The sequence below is a fragment of the Trematomus bernacchii genome, unplaced genomic scaffold (genome assembly GCF_902827165.1).
Source record: "Trematomus bernacchii unplaced genomic scaffold, fTreBer1.1, whole genome shotgun sequence".
NCBI lineage: Eukaryota > Metazoa > Chordata > Actinopteri > Perciformes > Nototheniidae > Trematomus > Trematomus bernacchii.
In genome coordinates this window covers 2,870,705-2,894,319 of record NW_022987616.1, presented here as the reverse complement: position 1 = coordinate 2,894,319, position 23,615 = coordinate 2,870,705, and the positions used below count along the sequence as shown (strand labels likewise).

General features: G+C 38.9%; 1 protein-coding gene across 1 annotated transcript; it reads left to right on the top strand.

Moving 5' to 3' along the window:
- The first annotated feature begins 253 nt into the window (after positions 1 to 253).
- On the top strand, positions 254 to 22,541 carry LOC117483895 (receptor activity-modifying protein 3-like). The gene is made up of 4 exons (XM_034132223.1): positions 254 to 549; positions 14,861 to 14,890; positions 15,081 to 15,240; positions 19,871 to 22,541. Exons 1-4 carry the CDS (start codon positions 498 to 500, stop codon positions 20,124 to 20,126), a joined length of 498 nt encoding a protein of 165 aa, XP_033988114.1. The 5' UTR covers positions 254 to 497; the 3' UTR covers positions 20,127 to 22,541.
- Positions 22,542 to 23,615: the final 1,074 nt, after the last annotated feature.

The window sequence follows — 23,615 nt, the reverse complement described above, 5'->3', positions numbered from 1 at the left end:
TCTCGTTGGGTCTTCTGCATAATATAGCCTATCCTCGTTTTTCAATATTACATTTCAATATAGTTAATTTCATGCTGGGAATAAAAGGATCCAATCTGAGCAGTTACTCAGGAAACATAATCCAGTGTCAAATGCTCTGTAGGAACCCTATCACCCCCCCCCCCCCCCCTCTCTCTCTCTCTCCCCCCCTCTCTCCCCCTCCTCCCACAGAGGATGCAGGACAGTGTGGACCTGACTCCTGGCGCCAGAGAGAAATTGCAGTGATCATCACGAGGACAGTCAGAAATCACGCTCTGGGATCAGATTAAGTTACTTGTTTTTATTCCGGCTTTACCCCTACTGATCCTTCATTTATTTCACTTGACTCGGGACAGCATGACGGAGCTCGGATTTACACAATTTGGATTATTTCAATGATGGTTCGCTTCAAATGCACATTTCCACGGAGCTGCAGCTGAGGTTTCATTCAAAGTCCGATTGGATTTTCTAACAGCGTGATGGATACAAATGAGTTCGCAGTACTGAAACTTTTTGTTGTTGGGATTTTGGGTGAGTAGCCTATGTTTTATATATATATTTTTTTCTTATTTGCAGAACGCATGGTAACGATAGAAAACTGGATAGTGAGTTATTACAGGTTGAAATAGCATCACAATGAAGCGAGGAGTCTGATATTGAACACATCAGTTCATCATTAAATTGCCATGCTTCTATATCTTATTTTGTGTTCATGATGAGTGTGTCAAGTTGCAACGTGCACATAATAAGATTTATAAGAAGTCCCAGGGCAAATCTATCACATCACATGCAGTGAATGTGGAATATATTGCTCTATGGCACCATGCCCCTTTGGACAGACCTGACCTATATTGTTGCTAATGGATATTTCTTGATCCAGCTCATTAGTTATTGGTTAAAGAATTAAATCATGTTTAATGGTTGTTGAATCCAGTTGTGAAACATTACTGAGCTGTTTTCATGATTTAGATGCTCGTGTGGATGTGTTCTGCTAAGCATGAATCCAGATAATCTGCTGCTGTAAACCCTGATATCTATAGCTGTAGTAGCAGTGTAAACAGAGTAAATGCTATGACTCAGTGGTGAAGAGGAGTTCAGATATCGAGCTGATGTGCAGCACAGTGACTTCTGGCTGGTTAAGTAGCCTGAGTGCTCTCAGTGAGCTGTTGTTGGGCTGATATTGGGGCCACCTGGTCTGACACTGATTGAAATGACCTGTCTTCCTCCCATGTGGATACATGAGCCAGGAGATATAGGATTTTCAAGGTTTTAATTTCAAGGTCTGTGGTTCAGAAGAAGTTCAAACATAGGTGCTTATCTACAGTAGTGATGCTTTACCTTGAGCGCCTCTGAAAGGCAACTTTATTGGCCAAATGTGTACAAATTAAAGGAATTTGAATTTTGTATTTGCATAGACATAGAAATGCATATAAATAGACATTAGGGCAACACAGAAAAGACGAGATAACAAATGGAAGGACTATGTCACCAGTATGTGAAATATAGGTGTATGTATATATAAAGCACGAATGACAAACAATGGAGTAAGATTATAAAATATACAATATAATAAAGCTGAGTTATGATCATTTGGAGTTGGCTGGTGTTGACAATTTACATGATGTACATTTCAATATATGTCATTATATTGCTGTGTTCTGTAGCTCATGAAGAATATCCAAATGAAATACATACTTATTAGTATTGATGATTACATACAGTGTGTACATCTATAAATACATGTAAAAACATGAATGCAACCCACTTTAGGAAGTCCTTGGTCATTTTAAAGAGAAAAGTCTTGTGGTAGTTAGTGAGATGGGGGCCAAGTCCGGACAGGACCTTCAGCCTGGACTCCCCTGGGTCTCTGCCATGTAGCAGCTGTGGCCTTACAGCGCTGTACGGCCAAGCAGAAAACTAGCTTAGATGGACCTTTTATTACTTAAAGCATGTGTTATGCTCAGTTGCTGGACATGCCCGTGTAATGGAAAGCAGGAAGAAAAGACTCAGACTTATCTATGTTTTATGAGTCCACAAATGGCAAATTTCACCACAGCTGCTGCTGTCAAAGCAATTATTTTCCCATGTTGTGAAGACATGCAGCAATGGTTTCCTCTGACAGCTCTTGTCTAGACTCAAAGAGTTTCCCATCAAGACCCCCGTTGGGAAGAAGAAAGGTGGAGGCCAGATGCAGCCTGTTCAAAGACAAACAAATCGTTCTGATTTGTTACTTGAGTATAAGATCCCATCTGCACCGCAGCAAAACACTGATTCCCACTGACTGGGAAGCATCTGCTTATCCTAATAAACAGCTATGCATACAGTCTCACAGCAAAGGAAAAGCCTTGGGGTGTTTCTGTTCTATCTGAAAAATACCATTCTTGTGAACTATTATAGTAAAATGCTATTCATAGACCCTAGGTGAGATATTGTTGTTTGTTGATCTCAGTTCATGTAAAAGGCTGATGTCCATTACATGGGCTGTTTCCTTACACATGGATGTTGTTACACACAGTTGTGTCATCACCTGCACATTCCTGTAGTGAAAGGCTTTCAAGTTTGGTAATCAATCCAAATAATTTCTTTGTTAGATGAAGAAATGTGAGCTGGGCAGATTGTGTCTGGTTTTGCCAAAGTGCCTTTCATTTGTTCAGACTAAAGAATATTTCTTATTGTCTCCAAACTCCATAAAAATACCAAATCTTACAATCCACTCTTTTCTAGGCAAATGTGTGATATTTTATTTCTCCCACTATCTCTCACCTGCAGTGAAAGCATGTTAAGAGCATTATTAATCTTTCAGTTGCCGTTAAAGATTCACCAGAAGGGTTTGTCTCTTCGCTCATCATGCTCCTATCAAAGCATGCTGACGGCTGACTCTTAGTCCCAGTGTGGGAATCTGACTAAGCACCATATGGTCAGCAGATTGCAGAGGCGTTTTATAGATGCACCTATTAACTCAATGCTTATCCATCTGACCATTAATTATTTAAAGGTTCCACTAAAAAAGGTACTAAAGCTGCAATGTTCTTCCATCAGTTTGGATTAGATCTCATTTCACCTGGCCTTTACTATGGAATTGCAAGCATGTGCAAATCTAAATTAATTTGCCACATGTTTGTTGGACAATACAAACATCTAAATATGTCAATTTGTGCTGTGAGAAATTATGATTGACACATTTTGTTCGATATATACCATAGGAACTCCACTTAATACACAGCATGAAAGCTATTCTTTATATATCAATGTGTTGACGTCATGTGTTCTTCAAAATACTGTATATCAAATAAAACAAATTCATTTCAGAGGAAAAACCAAATGTCATTATCTGATATAATTTGTAGGAGACGTCATAGAGGGCAGAGATGGAGGAGGAAGGTAGTTATTTGTCTCGCTATTTGACAGCGAGGGGATTTTCTGCCAAACGACCTTCGCATTCTATCACAGAACAGAATAGGTGGTAATGAGCACTATTAAACTCAGCATTGAATTGAAGGTGTAACTGATGACTGTAATGATAGACTGAAATTATCTAATGATGACCTGAGAGGGCCAAATGTCATGACATTCAGAAACAGGTCCGTTGAGTTTGATTTGGTATATGAGAAGAGCTCTTTGTTGAAATGTTCTCACCACAGGCATAGTGTGCAATAGTCTGCGACAGCTGTAAGAAGTTGTAAAAGCATTACAAGGATTATATGTAAAGCTCCCTGGCAGGGTTCATGGCGCTAGTGTTCAGAAAAAAAAAAAAAAAAATCTGGGGGTGTGGAGCTAGAAAGAGTTTAGCAGACATAAAGAGGTAACATCAGGGTGAATACGTTCACTTCTTATTTACCTTCTATGGATGAATCTGATGTTGTTTAGGTTGGCTGTCTGTTGTGCGTTCTTCTATTTATGTTCGGTAAATACAGACAAGTCGAGTGGGTTTTTCTGATTCCACTTGTGTTATATACAGAACATGAGACGTCTGGTTATGAAGGTTTAAAAGTTGTTTCAAAGCACCTTTTGACGTACTTGTGATAAATAATGGAAGTAATAATAAATGCCTATTATGTTTGTTGTTGCGTAATTCGTAATAAGACCTTTATAATAGATTGCATGTCAGGTAACTGTCAGTTTTATCCACTGCGCACCAATTCATTTTATAATAAATACTCCTACAGCAGTCATATCATCACAAGGTGAGCAATACCAAATTAACACATGTCAGATTTTGATTTGTTTCATTTTCTAATTAATATGGTGGTGAGCAAATTGCCCCGATTCTTCCTAGAAGGCTTCTCGAGTTCAGTCTAGTATGGGACTGCAACAAAAATGTCAATGAAGGTCTTGGATTTATTAATGCCCTTTTAGCGCTCTTGTTTGGCCTCACAGTCTTTGACCCAGTGTTACAATTTTAATGTATGACTCGTCACACTGTCTCTGTTTCGGCATACTAATATTTCTCACTGTCTGTCTGTCTCCCTCTCTGCCTCCTCTGCTGTCGTTACTCTTTCGCCTTGTTGTCTCTCAGACAGGGTGATGAACAGCATGTTGGCACTGTCCTGACCGCCTCCAAGGCAGAGGCCCTTGGTCAACAACTGACAGAAATACAACTTCTATGCAACCGGTTTTACCAAGGAAAATTGTAATCGGGTAATCCAGCCCGGTTTTAATGGGCGTCAAATTCAGATGTTGGTAAAATTTGAGGCCAAAGTGTCCTGACCAAGCTTCTCTATGTGAGGAGTGGGGATTCAAAATGGGTTAGGAAATTATCTGTGAGATGATTTAAGCATCCCTATTTGTTTTATATCAGAACTCATCTGTCTCATTATCCATGAATGGCTGTTTCCATTACGTCGGTGATGAGAATTCGGTCCGAGTCAGAGCGATAACACATTCATCTGCTGTACTTTGGCTTTTATCACACAGATTGTGCCAAGGGACTGTAATTAATGGCCAGGACAAGTTGACATATTTATAACTGACTGGCTAAGTGGGAGACTGAATCGCTCAGCGGGGTGAAGTGTTTACTGCCAAAGGACGCAGAAAAATAATCAGGGGTCCTGCATTTGTCATTGAGCCCAGTCCCAATTTATCAGAGAAGAACAAGTGACCCATTTCCACTTTCCACTGAACCTCTTCATTTAGAGCTTTGTCTCTTTGTAGCCACGCAATTGTGACTCCATGTCAAAAGCACTTAGTGTTTTTTAAAAGTGGATAATTCATAATTTTATTCCAAACAACAAATGTTTGCTTTTTATTGGAGGCAAGCATTTCAATGGAGGTAATTGTTGTGGTTTGTCAGAGACGGGGTGAAACAGTGTAGCTTCAGGCCATTTTTGGCTTTTATGTTTTTGAATTATAAACTTGTCTAGAGTTGAAGAGAAGTGCACAGTGAATGCTGATGAAAGCCCGAATTGTGAATTACCTCCCTAATTCTGTTTTTCCGGTTAATTATCTTTGCTAACAAAGAATGATGTGGAATTTATACGTGTGCTGATTCCGCCACATTCCACCGTTCACAGTTTTATAATCACATCTGTGCTCCTTATCTGTCACCAACAGCCTTCTCTGTGCATCTGTGTGAGAATGCAACGGTTTATGCTCATACGAACACACTTTTAAAAACATTTTTGATGACCCTATTCCGTTTAAATGTCACAGACACATTGTTCAGGAGAGCAGCAGCTGCAATGCTTGCACAAACAAGCCGTGATAGCTCATAGACAGATGGGTTCTCTCCACAGGGGCCTATTCTGCTGAAGCTTTGCTGTAATTTTCCCCTCCACATAGCAAATAGACTGCATTTATATAGAGCCGCTATCCCAAATGCCCTCAGAGCTTTATGTTCACCCACAACATGCTGTCAAACCAACATCCCTGCAATCACGATCTGACCTGCTCCGGCACCTGTCCTATACATGCACAGTGTACAGGTTTGAAAAAAATGGCAATTCTCTCCCGAAAGTCCCACATAATGAATTCTCTCTTCTCCCCCACTGGCATTTTATTTATGTCTCTCTCCGTCATGGTCATGTAGTACTCCGCCTCACCCCCCCCCCCCCCCCCCCCCCCCTCTCTTCCTGCTTTTGTTTGCCAAGCACCCCTCTGTCTTGAACATCTGTGTCATTCTCCAGTCTCCTCTTCCTCTCACTCCTCCTTGACCCCTGTATCCCCCCCACATGGAAGACTCCACTTTGACAGCCTGGATGCTTCCGCTCTGACCTGAAAGAAGTGAATGTCCTCCTGGGTGTATCTTGTACTCCCATAGTAAAATATTAATTGGAGTTATTTTTACTTTTTATTCATGAGAGGCCACTTCTGGGTTTCGAGTGAATCAATGGCAAAGTGCACCAAACCCTAAGATTGATATATTATGCCTTAAGTGCAATGCCCTCCCTCCAGATTTTTAAATCCCTGTCTTGCTCTTATTCAGTGTCCTTCTCGGAGTTTAAGAATTCATTTCTGTTTGCCTCACCTGACACATCCGCTGCTGGATGAATAATAATCATCCATCAGTCAATCACTGTGGCCTGCACTCTGAACCCCCGGAGGCTTGTTTTTATGAGCACTGTGTGACAATAGGAACTGATCAGGTGGTTTGGGAAAGCATTGCTTTTGTCTAAATAAAATAGCTTCAGAACTAAGTAGAGAGCATTAAAAAAAATCAGTCTTTGTGTGCCTGACAGGTCTATGTCTCATGTGGCTTTGGACATTTTCAGATTTGTGAGGCTAATAATAAATGGAAAAAAGTCAGAACAAATACATTAGCATTAGGGCTGTGCAATTAATCGTATTTTAATCTCGATTACGATTTTGGCTTGCAACGATTACGAAAACAACGTAATCGAAATAAAACGATTATTATTTTTATTAAAAAAAAAAAAAAATTAATTATTATTTTTTTTTATTTTTTATTTTTTGGTTTTTCAGTTGAATTATACTTAATGTTCAGGGTAATCAACTGTTAAAAACATACTGTTCACATTTTTGTTTCAATAAATGGATGTTTTCAAAGTAAATGGATAATCGTTTTTAATAATCGTGATATCAATTATTGACCAAAATAATCGTGATTAGGATTTTTGCCATAATCGCACAGCCCTAATTAGCATGTTAAAAGGCCCCTATTATGCTCATATTCAGGTTTCATATTGGTATTTTGTGCTTCTACTGTGACAAAAGGTCTTTATTTTTCTCAGACTGCCTGTGCTCTGGCTCTGTTATGATTGGTCAACCGCTGCCCCTTAGCCTATAATGTGTTGTAGAAACGCCAGTGTTACGTGAAGCCACTATGAAAACAAAGCAGTCCAATGGAGGCATTTCAGGCGAGGGGGGGGAACATTTATGTACAAAAACCTACACATCACACTACTACAGGAAAGGGAAAACCCCCCAAAACCATAATAGGGCCCCTTTAACAACTTTTATTGTTGTAATATAAATGAGTGAACAAAAATGTCTACTCGAATAACTTAAAATGAGTTGCAACATCGACCATCACATGTTAAGACATTTTAATTCCTGTCCAACTTTGATCATAAAGCTGCTATGTTTTATTTCAATGTTATTTACACTTTGGTGGATCACAAATGAATAAAATAAGACTAGAGAGGACTGGCAGTCTTTTATATCGCTTCAGAGTACAGAAGTAATGGAAAATCCCTGCCTACACATTGGCATCCTTTTCAGTCAAATGGAAAATAAACTAGCGCAAGGAGGAGGAGGAGGGGGTGGGGGGTGGGAGATAAGCAGCAACATCCTCTGTGAATAATGTGGGAAACACTTGTGTGTGAGGCTACCAGTTATCAGATTTTATTTATTCATCATTCTTAATTTAATTAAAAATAATGAAATGAAGGGCTCACAATTCATTTACAACGCTAATGTATGTTATTTTTCGAAAATGTCAAATTGTGTTTTATCCGCTGGCTCCCTCTGCCCACATCACGCTCTTTATTACCTGACATTCACTTAGGAGCTGCCTCTGCCTGCTGTGGTTAAAAGGCTTTCTATTCGTCTGTGGGGGGGAGTGAGAATATTTCTCAAAAGCAAGCTCTCTGCCTCAGGTGACCTCAGTCTGGTCACCCTATTGTTTGAGTAGGAAAGGAGGAGAAGTACCTTTATACTTGTAAAACAGGAAATGTAAAGAGTATTTATGTGACATTGAACATAGTGACATAAAACATTTCTTATTCTTTAGATTTCTTATGTATGATTTCTGTAAAAAAACAGCTTAACAACTCCTCAAAAAGTCTTATTTGATCTATATTCTGACCTGAGGTAACCATGCGATCTCTTTGCTGCCTTCTGGCCTTGCAAACAAAATAAACATTTCCCTTTGAAGGGTTGTGTTCTCATTGATCTGGCTTGTTTCAGTTGTTTTTCATTTTGCAGATGCTGGACACGGGGGGGGGGGCATGGCTTGAAAGGCCAAGAACTCAATGATCTTCAAAGTTATGTGGAAGGTCAGCGTGTTATTCATGAGTGCTGAGTGTTTGCAGATTAAAATGAGCCTCACCTTTACTCGAATCATCTCACATGTCCACAATTTTCTCAGAAGTTGTCTTCACTGCTGGTACATCAACACAGCACAGGTTTTACATTGGCATAACTGAGGCGATGGATTGCAAAAGTACTGTGCAGCTCTGGTTATTATTTTGCTCTCGACACATTTGAACATGTCACCGTGTATTTCTCTCCCCCTTCACTATCCCTCACCCTCTGCGTAGAAAGACAGGAGAAAAAGGCTGCAGCAGGAAGAGAAAGATAGAAAAGGACGCCTGATTTATTGTCCTTCTTTGTTTTTCAGATTCTAAACTAATGCTGTAGGCACAGAAACGGAATCAGATAAAACCTTCATATCCTGTTTGAGATGCATTATTCCTTCTTACCGTGTGTTTAAACTAACACAAGATGGTGTAGTGTCATAAGAAAGTGCAGCCAAATGAGAAAAAAAAAAAATCCTCTAATTAAATCTGACCGTTATTACGAACCCTCCCATCCACTGGTACCTTGTTGTACTGATGATACTGTTGAGGAAGTACACAAATAGGGTGGAGGTAGCACTGACATCATGCATTTGCTTTATGTTTTGGACATGGATGGCAAGTTATGTACTTTCCTTCCTTTCCTTTCCCATCTTATCTATATTTATCTTGACAGCCTAACAGGCCAGTGGATGCCAACTGAGCAGGTCCTCGACTAGCTGCCTATCAACCAGCGTGTAACACACTTAAATAAGTTGATTTAGTTTCCGTCTAGTTCAAAATAGCTCTGCTTGGCCGACATAATTCACAAGATTTATGCTGTTATAATTTAGTGCTAAGGCTACATTTCAGATGACTCAACAGGTCTAGTTGAAATACTGGTTTGGTATTATCAACAAGTATCTGTCTATAAGAACTCTACACGAGTGGAAGTGTTTTTTTCATGGATTTTTGTTGGAGGCTTGAAGGAAGCAAATAATTATAGCATGTCAGCGCCTTGCTAATTTTAAACCACCACACGCAGAGAATCTAATGAATATCCTGAAGTAAGGGTAATTATTTCCTTCCTTTCATTAAGGGCGAAGATTAGACTTAATTATGCCAGTTTGAATACGTTTGTGTCTTTAAAAGAGCCAGCTGCTGCTCTAGAAATACTCCTTTTAGTGTATTCTCAAATTAGGCATCCTTTTGACAACACAAAAGCCTGAGAAACTCTCATTGAATAAGCTATTAAAATGGTAATTTTGCTATGATGTTCAAAAAAACGTTGATGCTGACATGCAAGCGGTTTCCTCTTTTTATAATCATAACTGATGTGGTCATGAAAAGCTTGGTTCAATCTTAGAACTGCGTCGTCCTCAGTGGCCATGAAACAAATCATTAGCATAACTATGAACCTCAATGAAGAGGAAACTGATGAAAAATAAGTGAAAGGGTAAAATTATCAATCCACATGTGGCTGATGAGAGATTTAATGATTGTACTGTATAGTACCCTAAGATGAAATTGCAGTTTTAATGAGAGGCTGTTACAATATGTATTCATTAATGTCAGATTGATTACTTTTTAAATGTTTCATTTACATTTTCTAAGTAGTAAAAGGGGAACACAGACATCAATCATCTGTTTCTCACATCTCAGCTCATGCAATTAGAAAATGGCTTTCACATAGAGTTACTGCAAATGGACACTTGTGGTTTTGTAAATTGTGAAGACATTGCTACAATCTACAACTCACAGCCTATAAGTGTTCATGGTAGTAGAGGCAGCTACAGATAAATTGCTTTGGAGCTTTGTATCCCCTCTGCAGAGGCATCTAAGAGATAGGCTACTGAGGAAGGCTGATACTGGCAATTTGTCTTGAAAATCCCTACTGGTGAGCTCTGTGCTATAAGACCATATAAACAGACAATATACATATGCTCTATGCACACTTTATTGGTTTGGTTTTAAGGCCATCAGACTTTATAGTTTGGTTTCTCACACTGCTGCTCCTATCAGTGTTGTTTCCATAAGCAGCATTATGTTTATTTTGTCTTGTAACAAAGACCAACATTAAGCCAACAGCCGTTTAGCTATCTCTTTCGGACAGAGATAAGCTAGCTTCTCTGTGTTTCCAGTATCTATGCTGAGGTAAGATACTCTCAGTAGCTTTATATTTCACTGAAGAATCAATGTTCTTGTCTAACTCTTTGCACGATATTAGCGTATTATCCTATTTTCCTTACATTTCTAATTATTCATCCGTGTCTGTTTCCTGTGTGAATGGACATTTGATTGCTCACACATTCGCCGGAGCTACTTTACAAGCAGGAAATATTGCTGTAGTCACAACTCAGAAATCTGTTATCTTAATCCAGACTGCTATTCATTTAGCAAACTGTCACGCACCGCAAGATGAGAGATCCACCAAGCTGTTATAATTCGTACTCTGGCAAGAATCACTGTCCAACTTTAAAACCAAATCTCTCACATACACACAGACTCAAGCTGATGCCAAAAATGTTGTGTGTTCCCTCAGTTCACAGAGCGGAAAGATAAGATGTTGTTTCAAAACTTTCCCCCACAGTTGTGCAGAGATCATGCTGAAGGGAATCCTGCTGTTAGCTTATTTTCATCAGTGGCTCCATCCTGCTTGTGATTAATTATGACTATTAATAACTTAGAAGACAAGCTTCCTAGGCTGGTCTTTTTGTCAACAGCATATGATTATCGTATACAAACAAGAAAAAGAACATCCGCCATTTGTGTTTAAGGATAAAAGCCACTTTATAGTTTCAGAATTAGGACTGCATTTTCCAACTGATATGTGAAATGTGATCAGAGTAACATCATCTCGTCTAGACATAACCTTTTTTTATAATGTTGCTGCAGAGCTTGTGCTTCCCTAAGTGCTTGTCAAAAGAGTACATGTGGGATATTTGGTTTTGCTGATTGTTGCCTCACGGGAGCTTATGTAGTCAAGATGTATTTATGTTGGCTGTTATATGAGATGTTATTTTTGCATGAGGCTTATTATCAAGAGAAATTAAATGCAAAAGTAGTCCTGTGCGAACCAAACGGCTGAAAGACAGGCTATGAAGTTGGGAAACGTTCAACTTTGAGTGCTCTGTAATCTTCCATGACATTGGATTTGATCTATTGATTAGCAGACAAGATTGACACATTTTGTGGTACTCTTGAGAAATGACTTTCTGTCTCTTTGTGTCTGAAGGGAAGACAAGAATTGTATTTAATGCCTAGCTTCTCGATAACAATACAGAAATAGATGAGTTTTGATTGACGTCTAACTGGGGATTCTTAGACAGCGCCCTTATCTGTCTCCTTATACCGTCTAAAGAACGACGATGACTTGTCGTGACTCCCAACTCAGATTCCCCTTCTGAAACAGCTTGCCTGAGAAGTCAATGTCATCTTTGACAGTCTCTTATAGAAGAGCTTTTACTAGCCTTGTAATCTTTGTTGAAATTCATCAATGGATTCTGTGATTTTAACTTACTTTCTCAATCTTCAAATGTAGCACGATTCACTAAGGTTTCCCCAAGGCTTTTTAAAAATGTCAATCACTCACTAAAACACCACCCTTTTACACTTACATTTTTTTACTGATAAACAAGATATAAAGTATTAAATAGTGAGATTTAGAGATCTAACAAGTCTAACTGTTCCCCTTGTTTCCAGTCTTTATGCTAAGCAAGCTGTAGCTTTATATTTAGCACACAGAAGTGTTTATCAATCCACTAATTTAACAAGAAAGAAAAATAACAAAATGTCAGCAAAACCAAATCAAAGTATAGATGCATTGAAACCAGGTCGAAATCTACTCAAATATTGTTCTGTGTATATTACGTAGACGATCACCTAAGGCAGCGGTTCCCAACCTGCAAGTGGGCCGTCAAATAATTAAAACATTTTTAAATTTAAATTTGTTTTAACATATAGGAGATGACATTCCCATCTCAGACAACAACAAAACAAACAGTAGAAATAAAGATACAGTCAGTAGGATCACTTTTCACAAACAGAAATAGGTTGACAACCAAAAACCACCAGAAACACAACATGGCATATTTATTGTTCCTTTAATCCCACTCTTCGTTAGAGCTCATTATTTCCCATTTCATGGCGTGTTGAGCCTTTGATTTTTTGTGGCAATCATTTTTTCCAAAATAAATTGTATTTTTAATCTACTCTTCAAACACTTTCAATTAAGATTATTCCTTGATTGACTTTTAAAAATATGTATTTTAGCCAGAAGAATAGTTGTATTTATTAACTGTGTGTGGTCTTCATCTAAAAGCCCAAATAACATATTAAAGAGTGTAAATGTAAATTCAATATTTGCTGCCAAATAATTTGCAAAACATTATGATTTGTGTGGAAACATTTTCATTATTATCAATCAATCAATCAATATTTATTTATATAGCCCAATATCACAAATGTTACATTTGTCTCAGTGGACTTCACAGTTTGTACAGAATATCAGTATGACAATACGACACCCTCTGTCCTTAGACCCTCACATCGTACAAGGAAACACTTCCAGAGAAAAACCCACAGTTTAAAGGGGAACATGGGAGAAACCTCAGGGAGAGCAACAGAGGAGGGATCCCTCTCCCAGGACGGACAGACGTGCAATAGATGCCGTGTGTGCATCGAAGAGATAATACATTTTACAGCGTAGGTAGACCAAATGTTTGGAAATGCGATGTGTCTATAATAAGAAGATGAATCCACGAGGATGTCAACAATCCTGTGGGAGCCATCAGGGAAGTAGTATGATATTAAGATTTCTTTTTATTTTAACCTCTTTTCCTTTCTCTTTCTTGATCCTCCTTAGTAACGGTCATTACAGTCCTTGTCTGCTCTGGATTAACAACGTGTCACATGTTCTGAATTGACCAATCAGAACTTTATTTAGCCTCCGTATTGTTTATGGTTGAATGTGGGCCGCACATTTATTTTTGATTCTTAAGTGGGCCCCGAGTTGAAAAAGGTTGGGAACCGCTGACCTAAGGTACAATAATATGATCCTCCACAAACACTCCACGTTGAAACATCCTCACATGCTCAAACAGGGAGGTCTCTATATTTAGCACGCTAACTTAGTAGCAGTGTTTGCCCCACGGGGCGTCTCTCAGACAGATTCTCCACTTTGTAAGTGTGACACTTCAAAGGCAGATACACCGTCCTGTGCAGCAGCATGTTTAGCTTCCGTCATCTATAACACTCTGTTGCGGTAAAAAAGGTGCTGCTGTGTGCAAGAGCTTGGATAGGAAAAAAAGCTAGGTGGGGAAAAAGGGAATTTGTGTGATGGATGCCCTTTTGTGTATCATTGGGATATACATTTTTTTATCTCGATCAATCTCTGTTTTTCTCTTTTCCTTCTTTATCTCTGCTGGGTGTTCACCGAAAGACTGAAAATAATGATGTTTTCTTTCAGTTATTCATGAAAATGTTCACTTACATGGATTATAAACACAAAATTCAGATGGTCTTCGTTCTTATTTGTCACTTGGAATCTCCTCTAACTAATTGAAACAAAAGACAGTTGTGTATGAATCCTGCTCTTCTTGGCTGTTGGCTATCTGTAGTTCAAAAGCACCATCACTTTTCAAATGAAAGTACAAGCTATATGGTCTTTTATGCCTGTCGAGAGGCTGATGGGAATCGTTTTGCCGCTAGTTGAAAGTGCATTGGATCTCAGGCAATAATAGGGTTAGGAAACTTGCAAACCTTGCTAAGCCATGTGCACGTAGTCTTCCATCTAACAGAATTGCGTGGTAAAAGCTGTTGTTTACCTTGATATTGGTCTTAAAGTGCTGGTTCCCTTTAGTAAAAAAACCTGTTGTCTGGAACTGCTTATCTGACAGCTCACCTTGGCTGTTATCTCTTCTGGGATTACTGCATGAATTGTGATCAGCTAATCCACCTGGAAGTAGGTCGTCACAAAGAGCGCATGTTGATTTTATGAAATTATAGCGAACTCTATATAGTTGCTTTACAATAAAAGCTATAATGTAGTGCACTTAAGCAAAGTTTTGAATGTGAAACAAGAGCAATGTGAGGTTTGAATTAGCAGTAACTTAATGCAACAGATTGAGTTCAGATGCAAGAAAAGGATTTTGTTTTGTAATACATTTTGAACCCAATAAGTTAGTTTCTATCAGATGATCAAATCAAATCAAATCAGGTTTTATTTATATAGCACATTTAAAAGCGATTTTTGGTCGAGCCAAAGTGCTGTACATGTAATAAAAACACATTAAAGATGATGGTCTTATTTACTTGTTAATTAACACGTGGGAACCTACCTAGCTGTTTCTAATCACTCTAAATTCATTATTTTTTCTTTTTTTTCACAGTCAATGCCTGGATGATAAGAGGGTTGTCAGGTAAGAAATCCATCCATCCATCCATCCATCCATCCATCCATCCATCCATCCATCCATCCATCCATCCATCCATCCATCCTTGTCATGTCTCATTTCAGTTACTTTTCTGTTATCACTATTTATCAGAGTTATCCCACACAAATGGGGGTATGTGACCTATAAATGCTCTTCTTCTTCTTCTTCTTCTCAGCCACTGACAGTATCAACATAGAGCCCACTCCCCCCCGGCCGAGGAAACCCTGCAATGAGTCCCGTCTGCAGTGGGAGGTGGAGGTCTGCGGAGAGGAATTCAAGCGGGAGATGGGTCACATAGAGCCACATTACTGGTGTAACCTCACACACTTCATCAGGTACAAACCTATTTTATATGTATTTATATACTGTGTTTGTTGGCTGCAAGCAGAACTATTCAGCAAATCAATCAAATGAAGAAGCTGTGAAAAGGCCGAGTGGAAATAGATAGGAGTCAACAGTGAGAAAATTGAATTCAGAATTGCATTGGGCCATATTGCAGGATTTTCTTAAAGAACAAGAGGTGTCTGCCCACTGTAAAGACTGAATTAGGTGTGTGTGTGTGTGTGTGTGTGTGTGTGTGTGTGTGTGTGTGTGTGTGTGTGTGTGTGTGTGTGTGTGTGTGTGTGTGTGTGTGTGTGTGTGTGTGTGTGTGTGTGTGTGTGTGTGTGTGTGTGATGTCTGAGTCCTATGGCCACGAAAGGGGGTGGTGTGATACGTGTGGCAAATGATGTCAATTGATGACGAATCGGTGTATCCGAATAATGCCTTCATATATATTTGCTTCCCTTTGCATCTATGCATTTATCACATGTAGCAGCGCAATTCATTTAGAAAAACACCCACACTCACAGAATCAGCTCAGTGCTAATTGCATTTTGAGGCATTTCTGTCAGTAACCTGATTTTATTATATTCCCAAAATGGATTATGAGCGGCAACATGCAATGCTACTCCTACTTCATCTTCTTATGGAGATTTCGACTCTACCGCGTGGGAATAACTGCACCTGTTTAATTCATTCTTAAAATAGGTTACGGTGTGCTTGCCATGAAATGGTGGCCTAATTATTGAGACACCAAAATTGGCCTGCAACACGGAAAAAGCTCATTTCCTGTTATAGAGAGCCCAAAGATGTGCCCTAAAATGAACTGCTGCCGGTAAGATTAGTAGACAGTTATCTGCTCTACACACAGGAGTACAATTAAACTGTCTCCTTACATTAATCGACCAGTACAGCTTATTACGAGTGACTGCAGAGCAAATGTGTCAACCAGTAGAAAGCCATGAAATAAATGTGACAGATGGACACTAAAAAGCCCCCCGTATTTTCAAGCTCTTATCTTTATCCCTCTTCTTTTCTCAAATACTTTTGTCTTCATGTCTGAGTGCTCTATTTTTGAAGTATAAGCTAGGGGGTTGTCATACAGGTGGACTTTAAAAAAACAATAAACACACATTTGATAGAAAACTGTTATCCATTTGGACCTCATGCAGCTGGCTGGTAGTCTGTGGGTGGGAGAACAGCTGGAGATTTGATTCCCAAAACCAGTTCTGTTTTCCTACGAAGCATCTGAGCCTTGACCACCCATCTGCATCTATCTTTATCCAGCGTTCAACTCATTCCTTCCACTCACCTCTGACCTCTTTCCTTGAACTGAAGAGCCAGAAGGGGAGGGAGAAGTTTCTTGTGTACAGATACACATGGGAGCTTAAAATCAACGTCAAAGTCATCTGAGTCACAGATTTGTGAGGAAAATGTGAAGATTTCTGGGAAGAACAGCCACCTGCTTTCCCCATCCGTCACGCTTCTTCTGTTCTTCTTTTTAAGCCAATATTTATCCCGAGGGAATGTCAGACCTACATGCTGATTTCCAGGAACATTGTTTATTTATGACACTTTCACACACCGATCTATTTCAGTGATTATGAATTAAAGGCCATTTGAAATGTGGGATAAAGGAACAGCAACCTTAAGATAAGATCAACCACATCAAGAGTACGTATGTCAGCCAAACATGAGCCAAAGACACCAGTGTTTTCATGTCTAGATCTGGGATCATCCAGGAACACCCTCAGGGCACTAGCTATAAAAACAAAGATTGTTTCATAGCCATAATCGAGTGGGAAACGCCGCATGACTTTCCAGGAACTCTGCCTGCATACTTCCACATTTTTACGACAGGAATTATTCATTTGGGTGAATTTGTGTATGATACTTCATTTACATGACCGGAGGATACGTTGAGTTTCTCGGAAGCAGCTTACTTTAGAGCCTGGAAGAAAATTATAAGAAGGCATGAGAGAAAGACTGAGAACGATGTAGGGAGTGGTGAGAAGGCTGGAGCGAGGGGCCTCGTGTTTGAACAAGCATCGACCCTTGCAAGGCTTCCTCTCATTGACAAATGAGCTGGGCCTCTCTGCAGTGATAGGACAAACACCCGGCCAACATGACTGTTTTGGTTCCAACTGAGCTGGTACAGCCAAACAAACAGTGTAAACAGACCACAGTGGGTACATTCAACGCACTTCAATCATTTACGTCTAATAACATATTGATTTTCTGCCCTGTGTGGTTTACAGCTTCAGGAGCAGGCAGCCTTATGTTGAGGAACAGCAGTGTTGGTCTATTTGGACCCTTTTATATTACACATGTTCACTATCAGGAGTTATCTTCGGCCCCTGTGCCGACCAGATGCTGCTCTAAAGTCATCAGAGCTTTTTCCTGCTGCAACTCATGACAACTAATTGACCATTTGGATGAGTAAGCCTAATTTTAAGTGGGTTATGTGAACTGCACCACTGGCAGGAGACTGTTACTATCAACTGTAAGCGGCCTGCCATGGAGGGAGAGGACATTTAATGATTGAAATGATAGAATGATGCACTGTTTTTCACATGGTATTATGAACCAAGGGTCAAGTAGGGTAAGTCCCAACCCATTTTTGCCTCATTCTTTTGAATTTCATTACAGGACAGTTTATAATAACATTAATCTGATTAACCAGTGAGCACAGCTATCAGTCTTAAAGGGTAAAACTGGGTGAAATGGATGCGGATATAAAAAGTCGAAGTATTCAAATAGCAGCCAGTCATAATGCATATTTGGAGGTGCACCATTTATATTTCCATTCAGTTTATCAGCCTTATCTTATCTTGCCTTCCAGAGCTACAAACCCCCCAGGCAGTTTTATTTGTGTAGGATTCACTATGGGTTTCCATGAGGAGTTATGGAATGACAATCTGAGGAAAACTCCATATTAGACACTATTATAACAAATATAGGCTTATTTTCATTAAGTAGTCAAAAACGGCATGTCTGTGAATGCATGCACAAATATATCAGGCAAAGAATGAGCCTGTTCTGTATATGTGTTTGTGGTTATTTTCAAAGTTATGCAATGCATTGTATATAATGCAGTTGAAAACCTGTTAGCTGTGTATTACATCTGGGAAATAACTTCAAAAGTCTGTTATTCCCTACAGTCCTCCGTGCTGCATTTTGATCATTTTTTAATGTATTTCTTTCCATCCTTTTATTTTCTTCAGTCCCCAAACAGTCCCTTTGTTGTATTTCTCTGAAGTTCTTGGCAGTGACGTAAATCACTTTGTTAGAGATTTGATATGATTATGCATCGGGGATCTAAAAACTGCTATTTGGACCTCAATCCAAACAGTGCAACACTTTTTATTGCAGTTTCCACATGAACATTTGAGCTTTCACGCTGGTTTATTAATATACTTTTGCTGAGTTCAGATTTCCCAGGAAGCTTTTCTGAGCAAACACTGTTGTTATCACTGGCCTGTTGTGCCTCCTTGCCCGCAATGCACTATACTATATCTTTATATCAGCATACACACAATATGTCCCCAGACAGCGGGGTTTAATTGATTTGCAGCACTTAAGTAAATGTCTTTCAAATCAATGGTTACAGCTTGCCGTCAGAGCCTTATATATGCGCAGTACAGAGGGCGGCAGCATAAACATTTCCATATATTATGTCATTAGAGGAGTGGTGAATACATATATCAATTTACATTATGTTAAGTTATCAGAGTCAGAGATTGATTGTCAACACTAATGTTTATATGTGTGTATTTTCTTCAGTTATAACAACAGGCAGTACTTGATGCCCTTTGTTTGTCTCTCAGGCTACGTACAGGCGTCTGATTAATGCAGCTTGTTTGTTTTTGTTTATAGCTCCTGGAATTTTTCTCCTAATCAACACATTTATTGTAGAATATATTTGACATATGTCAAAAAGGTCAAATTCTGGTCTGAATCCAATTTCCAACAAGTAACTGCCTTTTTAGGCATTGTAAAGCTGAACAATGATAACATGCGTTTTACCGGCTGTGCCTTCATTTGAGTTTTTATTTCTCATAGATTCTACAGGTTTACATCCAAATGATGTAAACAAGGCATTTTATCCATAGGATTTAGACCCATTTTAGGGGTTTATAGACAATATAACTATTGCTCCATTCACTGTTCTGCTGGTGAGAATGCACTGGATGTAATGAGAAACAAATCTGGACCTAGAGGACTGAGGATTCAGGAAAGAGGGATTACGGCTGGCTGAATGGATTCATCAAAGCAGAGCTCTAAGCTTTGAATCTCCATGAAGGCACTGATCGCCTGTTGAAATGGAGAAGAGTAGTGGGCCTGGGCCAAATTGAAGTAAAAGGCAGAATAATGCCAGGCACAATGATGGATTACTTACCAAACCATCATATCTTTGATTAATTCAAGCCCAACCATAGTAGGGGTTTAAAGGGTTGTGTGACGTGTCCACCTCTACCATTACATGCAAATCAGTAGTTTCATCCCTTGAACTGTGTCCATTTAAGTACCCTAAAAGTAGAAAAGTATTAAGATTAAAAGTCTGACACTCCAGAGATACCTAAAATAGAAGTGTGATTTTAATCTAATCCTTTCCCTCTCTCTTCCTCCCGTGTTTCTCCCCAGTGAGTACCACCGCTTCACCTTCTGCACGGAGACAAAGTCCAACTTCGTCAGCTGCTACTGGCCCAACCCGCTGGTAGAGAGCTACATCATCCACATACACAAGCACTTTTTCTCCAACTGCACCTTGGAGCACGTTGTATGGGTGGACCCGCCCGACGACACGTTAACCATCCTCATCCTCGTTCCAGTTTTCCTCACTTTGGCCATGATCGCCCTGGTGGTCTGGTGCAGCAAGAGGAGTGATGTCCTGGCCTAAGACAAGAGGAAGACGGAAGTGGAGGGAGAAGAAAGACAGAATTCAAGGTCCCAATCTACTCCATTAAAACATTTATGTACAAAAGAGTGCACAGAGTTTTTGGGAGATTGCTTCAGTTGGTCAACATACCCCATAAGTGGCTCTGCAAACCACCTAAACTGCCTGTGGGAATAAGTCAATTAGACATAGGCAGTGCAAAGTTGTATTTTCTTGAGTTTCTTTTCACAGTTCTGACGTTGATATACTGTCACTCAACATGTTTATCAAATATTTCAATTCTACAGTTGATTCTTTACTACTTTGATTTCTTTTGTGACTGGTAACAGAGGCAACACAACCCCTTGTAAATTAACACTGTTTCGCTTTTGTTTCGGATAAGAAAAGTGTCAATAAGTGAGCTGAAGATGTTGATCTTGTTACATTTGTATAAAGCCATATTAGCTGTTTCCCATTGTTTCCATTCTTGAGCTAAGCTAACCAGCTGCTAACAGTACCTTTCTTCATTTAGAAAATTTGAATTAGAGGAGTGTCAATCTTCTCATTTAATTCTTAAACCCATTTTCCTGATTGTTGAACTATCCCTTTAGGACACAGAGGAGTTAGGTCGTTTGACAACACTCATTGGGTAAATTGACCAGCAGGGATCGAATAAATCTGTGTGTATTCTTCAAAGCTCATGGGTCCGGACCGTTGACCTCAGAGATTCTTGTCGGAGCACTGAACCGTCGCTGAAGGCCAAAGCATCCACCGTCAGAGGCAAGTCTAAACTGGTGGGAAATGAGATTCCCAGAGGTCACCGTTTGTTAAATATTTTAACATGATATTTTATGATGGCTTGGATCAAAAACAAGCCAAATATGGACTTTATATTGATTCCGCAAGTTGTATCGTATTGTTGAGTTACTGAATAGACTGTCACTACTGGAAGAGGATACACTGGTGTGCAAACCAAAGACACAGCAACACTATGATTCATATATTTTGGGAATTTCTTGTGTTACTACCTGAGCCTCCACGGACTGCTTTATAACAGTGTAACTTATCAGATACTGTTGAATAAAAGACTAAGAGGGATTCTCAATGGAAACAGAACTATGGACTGAAATTGAGACCTTACACTGTACAGTTCTGCTCTCTGTGCTGTCTACTGTATCTGCATCGCCTCCCCAGTGAGAAGTACACACTGATGCTTTGAAGTGAATTCCTTTAGGGGAAGGCTTCATTTAATGTTCCCACTTCGCTGGTTCTTTGAACTGCAGTCCCTAACAGCCACGAGGCAAACTACACCAAGCTTTGCTTTTTTATTTTCTTCCAAAGCATAACGCATCAATGTCTGTTTGTCAGCTCCTCGCCTGCCAATCTTTGTCTGTGGAAACTGATTAAATCTGTCTTAAAATAACTGGTTGCGCTTCTTCCTTTTGTAGAAAAAGCAAGTTAACATATACTGCTACAAGTTTCTTTGTGATGCAATGTTTCTCAGCTTTTGTTTGTGAATCAATGTATATGTATCTTCTGCACAATCAAATGCATTCATTTCTTTTGTAATTCACAATCATCTAAAAAAAGTGCAACAACCTTGCCAACGCTTGTAAACCATTTGTAAACCATGGAAAAACATTGTTAATTTATATGTTTTATTGCCAGAAAAAAAATCTTTATTTTGCATCAATTGTTCAGATTAAATCACAATGACATTAACTTTGAGATATTTCTATAATCTATGTAAGAAACAATGCCACTTGCATCTTTTGGCCTCCTTTAATTGTATTTCACAAAACACTCCGTTATGATGTGATACAATACAATTAAATGTACCAATTTTCGATGTATAAATATATACTTTAATGGCACAAAGATTTAAACTGGGAACTGATTTTGAGATTTTGCCAGTAGAGGAAGTAAAATGCTTTTCATAAAATCAAATCCCACTTTTACATTGTTACCAGTGGAGTTCCCATACTTGATTCAGACGGCCTTCCTTTAGTTTTTAAGACTCCTTGTAGACTTGACTCTCTTGGGAGTTTTTAAAGTAGCATTGTTTTTGTGTAACCTACAATTGAAAACCAGTAGGCGTTTCCTCAATGACACAAAACTGCTTAGAATTTGCTCATGAATCAAACCTGCATATCCTAATCCTTTTTCAGTTTGTGTCGTGTAAAAGTAAGTGTCTGTGTAGGATTAAAAGACAACTGGCTTTCATCAACGTGTAAATATTATACTTTGAAGATCTGCTCACTGAATTGTTTAACTTATATTATATACAAGGGAATTATTAAACCCAGACGCTCGATGTCCCAGTTTGCTTCTTGATCTGGAGTCCATATGAAAGTAACACTGGCTCGTTTTAACCAATCTCTGATGTATCCAATATGCATGGTGCCAAAGGAGCGTGAAATTAAAATTGTCTCAACTTTATTAAACTATGCATATTCACTTCTGTGTTCACATTTAAAATGACAGTAAGTTTACAAAACGATAATAACATTTAATATTTACTGATTGTTAAGGCACTGCTGGTGATAGGAGTTTTCAGTTGTTCGGTCTGATTAGAAGTTATCGCTGTTTTAACGAAGACACTTTATGTTGAATAAACCTTTAGTGCTCTTGTACTAGTAATCTCCCAAAGTATTTGCTTTTCTACAAAAAAAAAAAGTGATTTCAAAATGGGGAAAGATTTTGTAGCTTATTAGCTGCGTTTCAGCTACTTCTATTTATTTGTTTTACTTACCTACCTTCTTTGTTTCAACCCTCTGCTGTGTGAAACAATGCTCTGCGAAAAGGGTACTGCTTTTAAACAATGAGACAGGACTTAATAGTACGGATATGCCTGTTAGATAAACCACATTAATGAATTATTCAGGCCGAGCAGATATGTGGATACAACAGCAAAGTACATAGAAAATAGAAAGAAGCTAGACAAATAAATCCATTTACATTGTCTGTATGATGGCGTAGAAAAAGACGATTAATTCATTTGGATTGCCCGCATTCTGTTGTGAAAAGCCTTGTTGATACAAAGCTAACAATTATATTTGCAAGTTTCCATCTTGTAAATAGCGTTTAAGTCAAGTATGACTCCAAAAAATACAGCCTTTGCATTATTTAACACTGATACTAAAAAGGTTTGGGACACAAAGGAATGATGTTTGCTGTCATCACTTTAAAATTGTGTCTTTGTTTTATAAATGATGTCCCATGCATTTCCCCTTTTCTTAAATGAGGTGGAAAACAAATGTACGACCCCAGAGAATATGTGCTGTTGGAATATGTGTCGAATTTGTTCAGTCATAACACTTGAGACGAAAGCCCTGGGAGAGTTTATTCTGTGTGCCTGCATTCAGCCTTATTATTCTCTTATTAAGACAACAGTATTATCCCGACTTATACAAAGAGCCAGACATTTGAAACCATGACTGATTTGCTACGTGTCTGTGTAAACCTTGAAACAATACAAAGAAAAACCCAGCAATGTAGGTTTAAATGTTATCA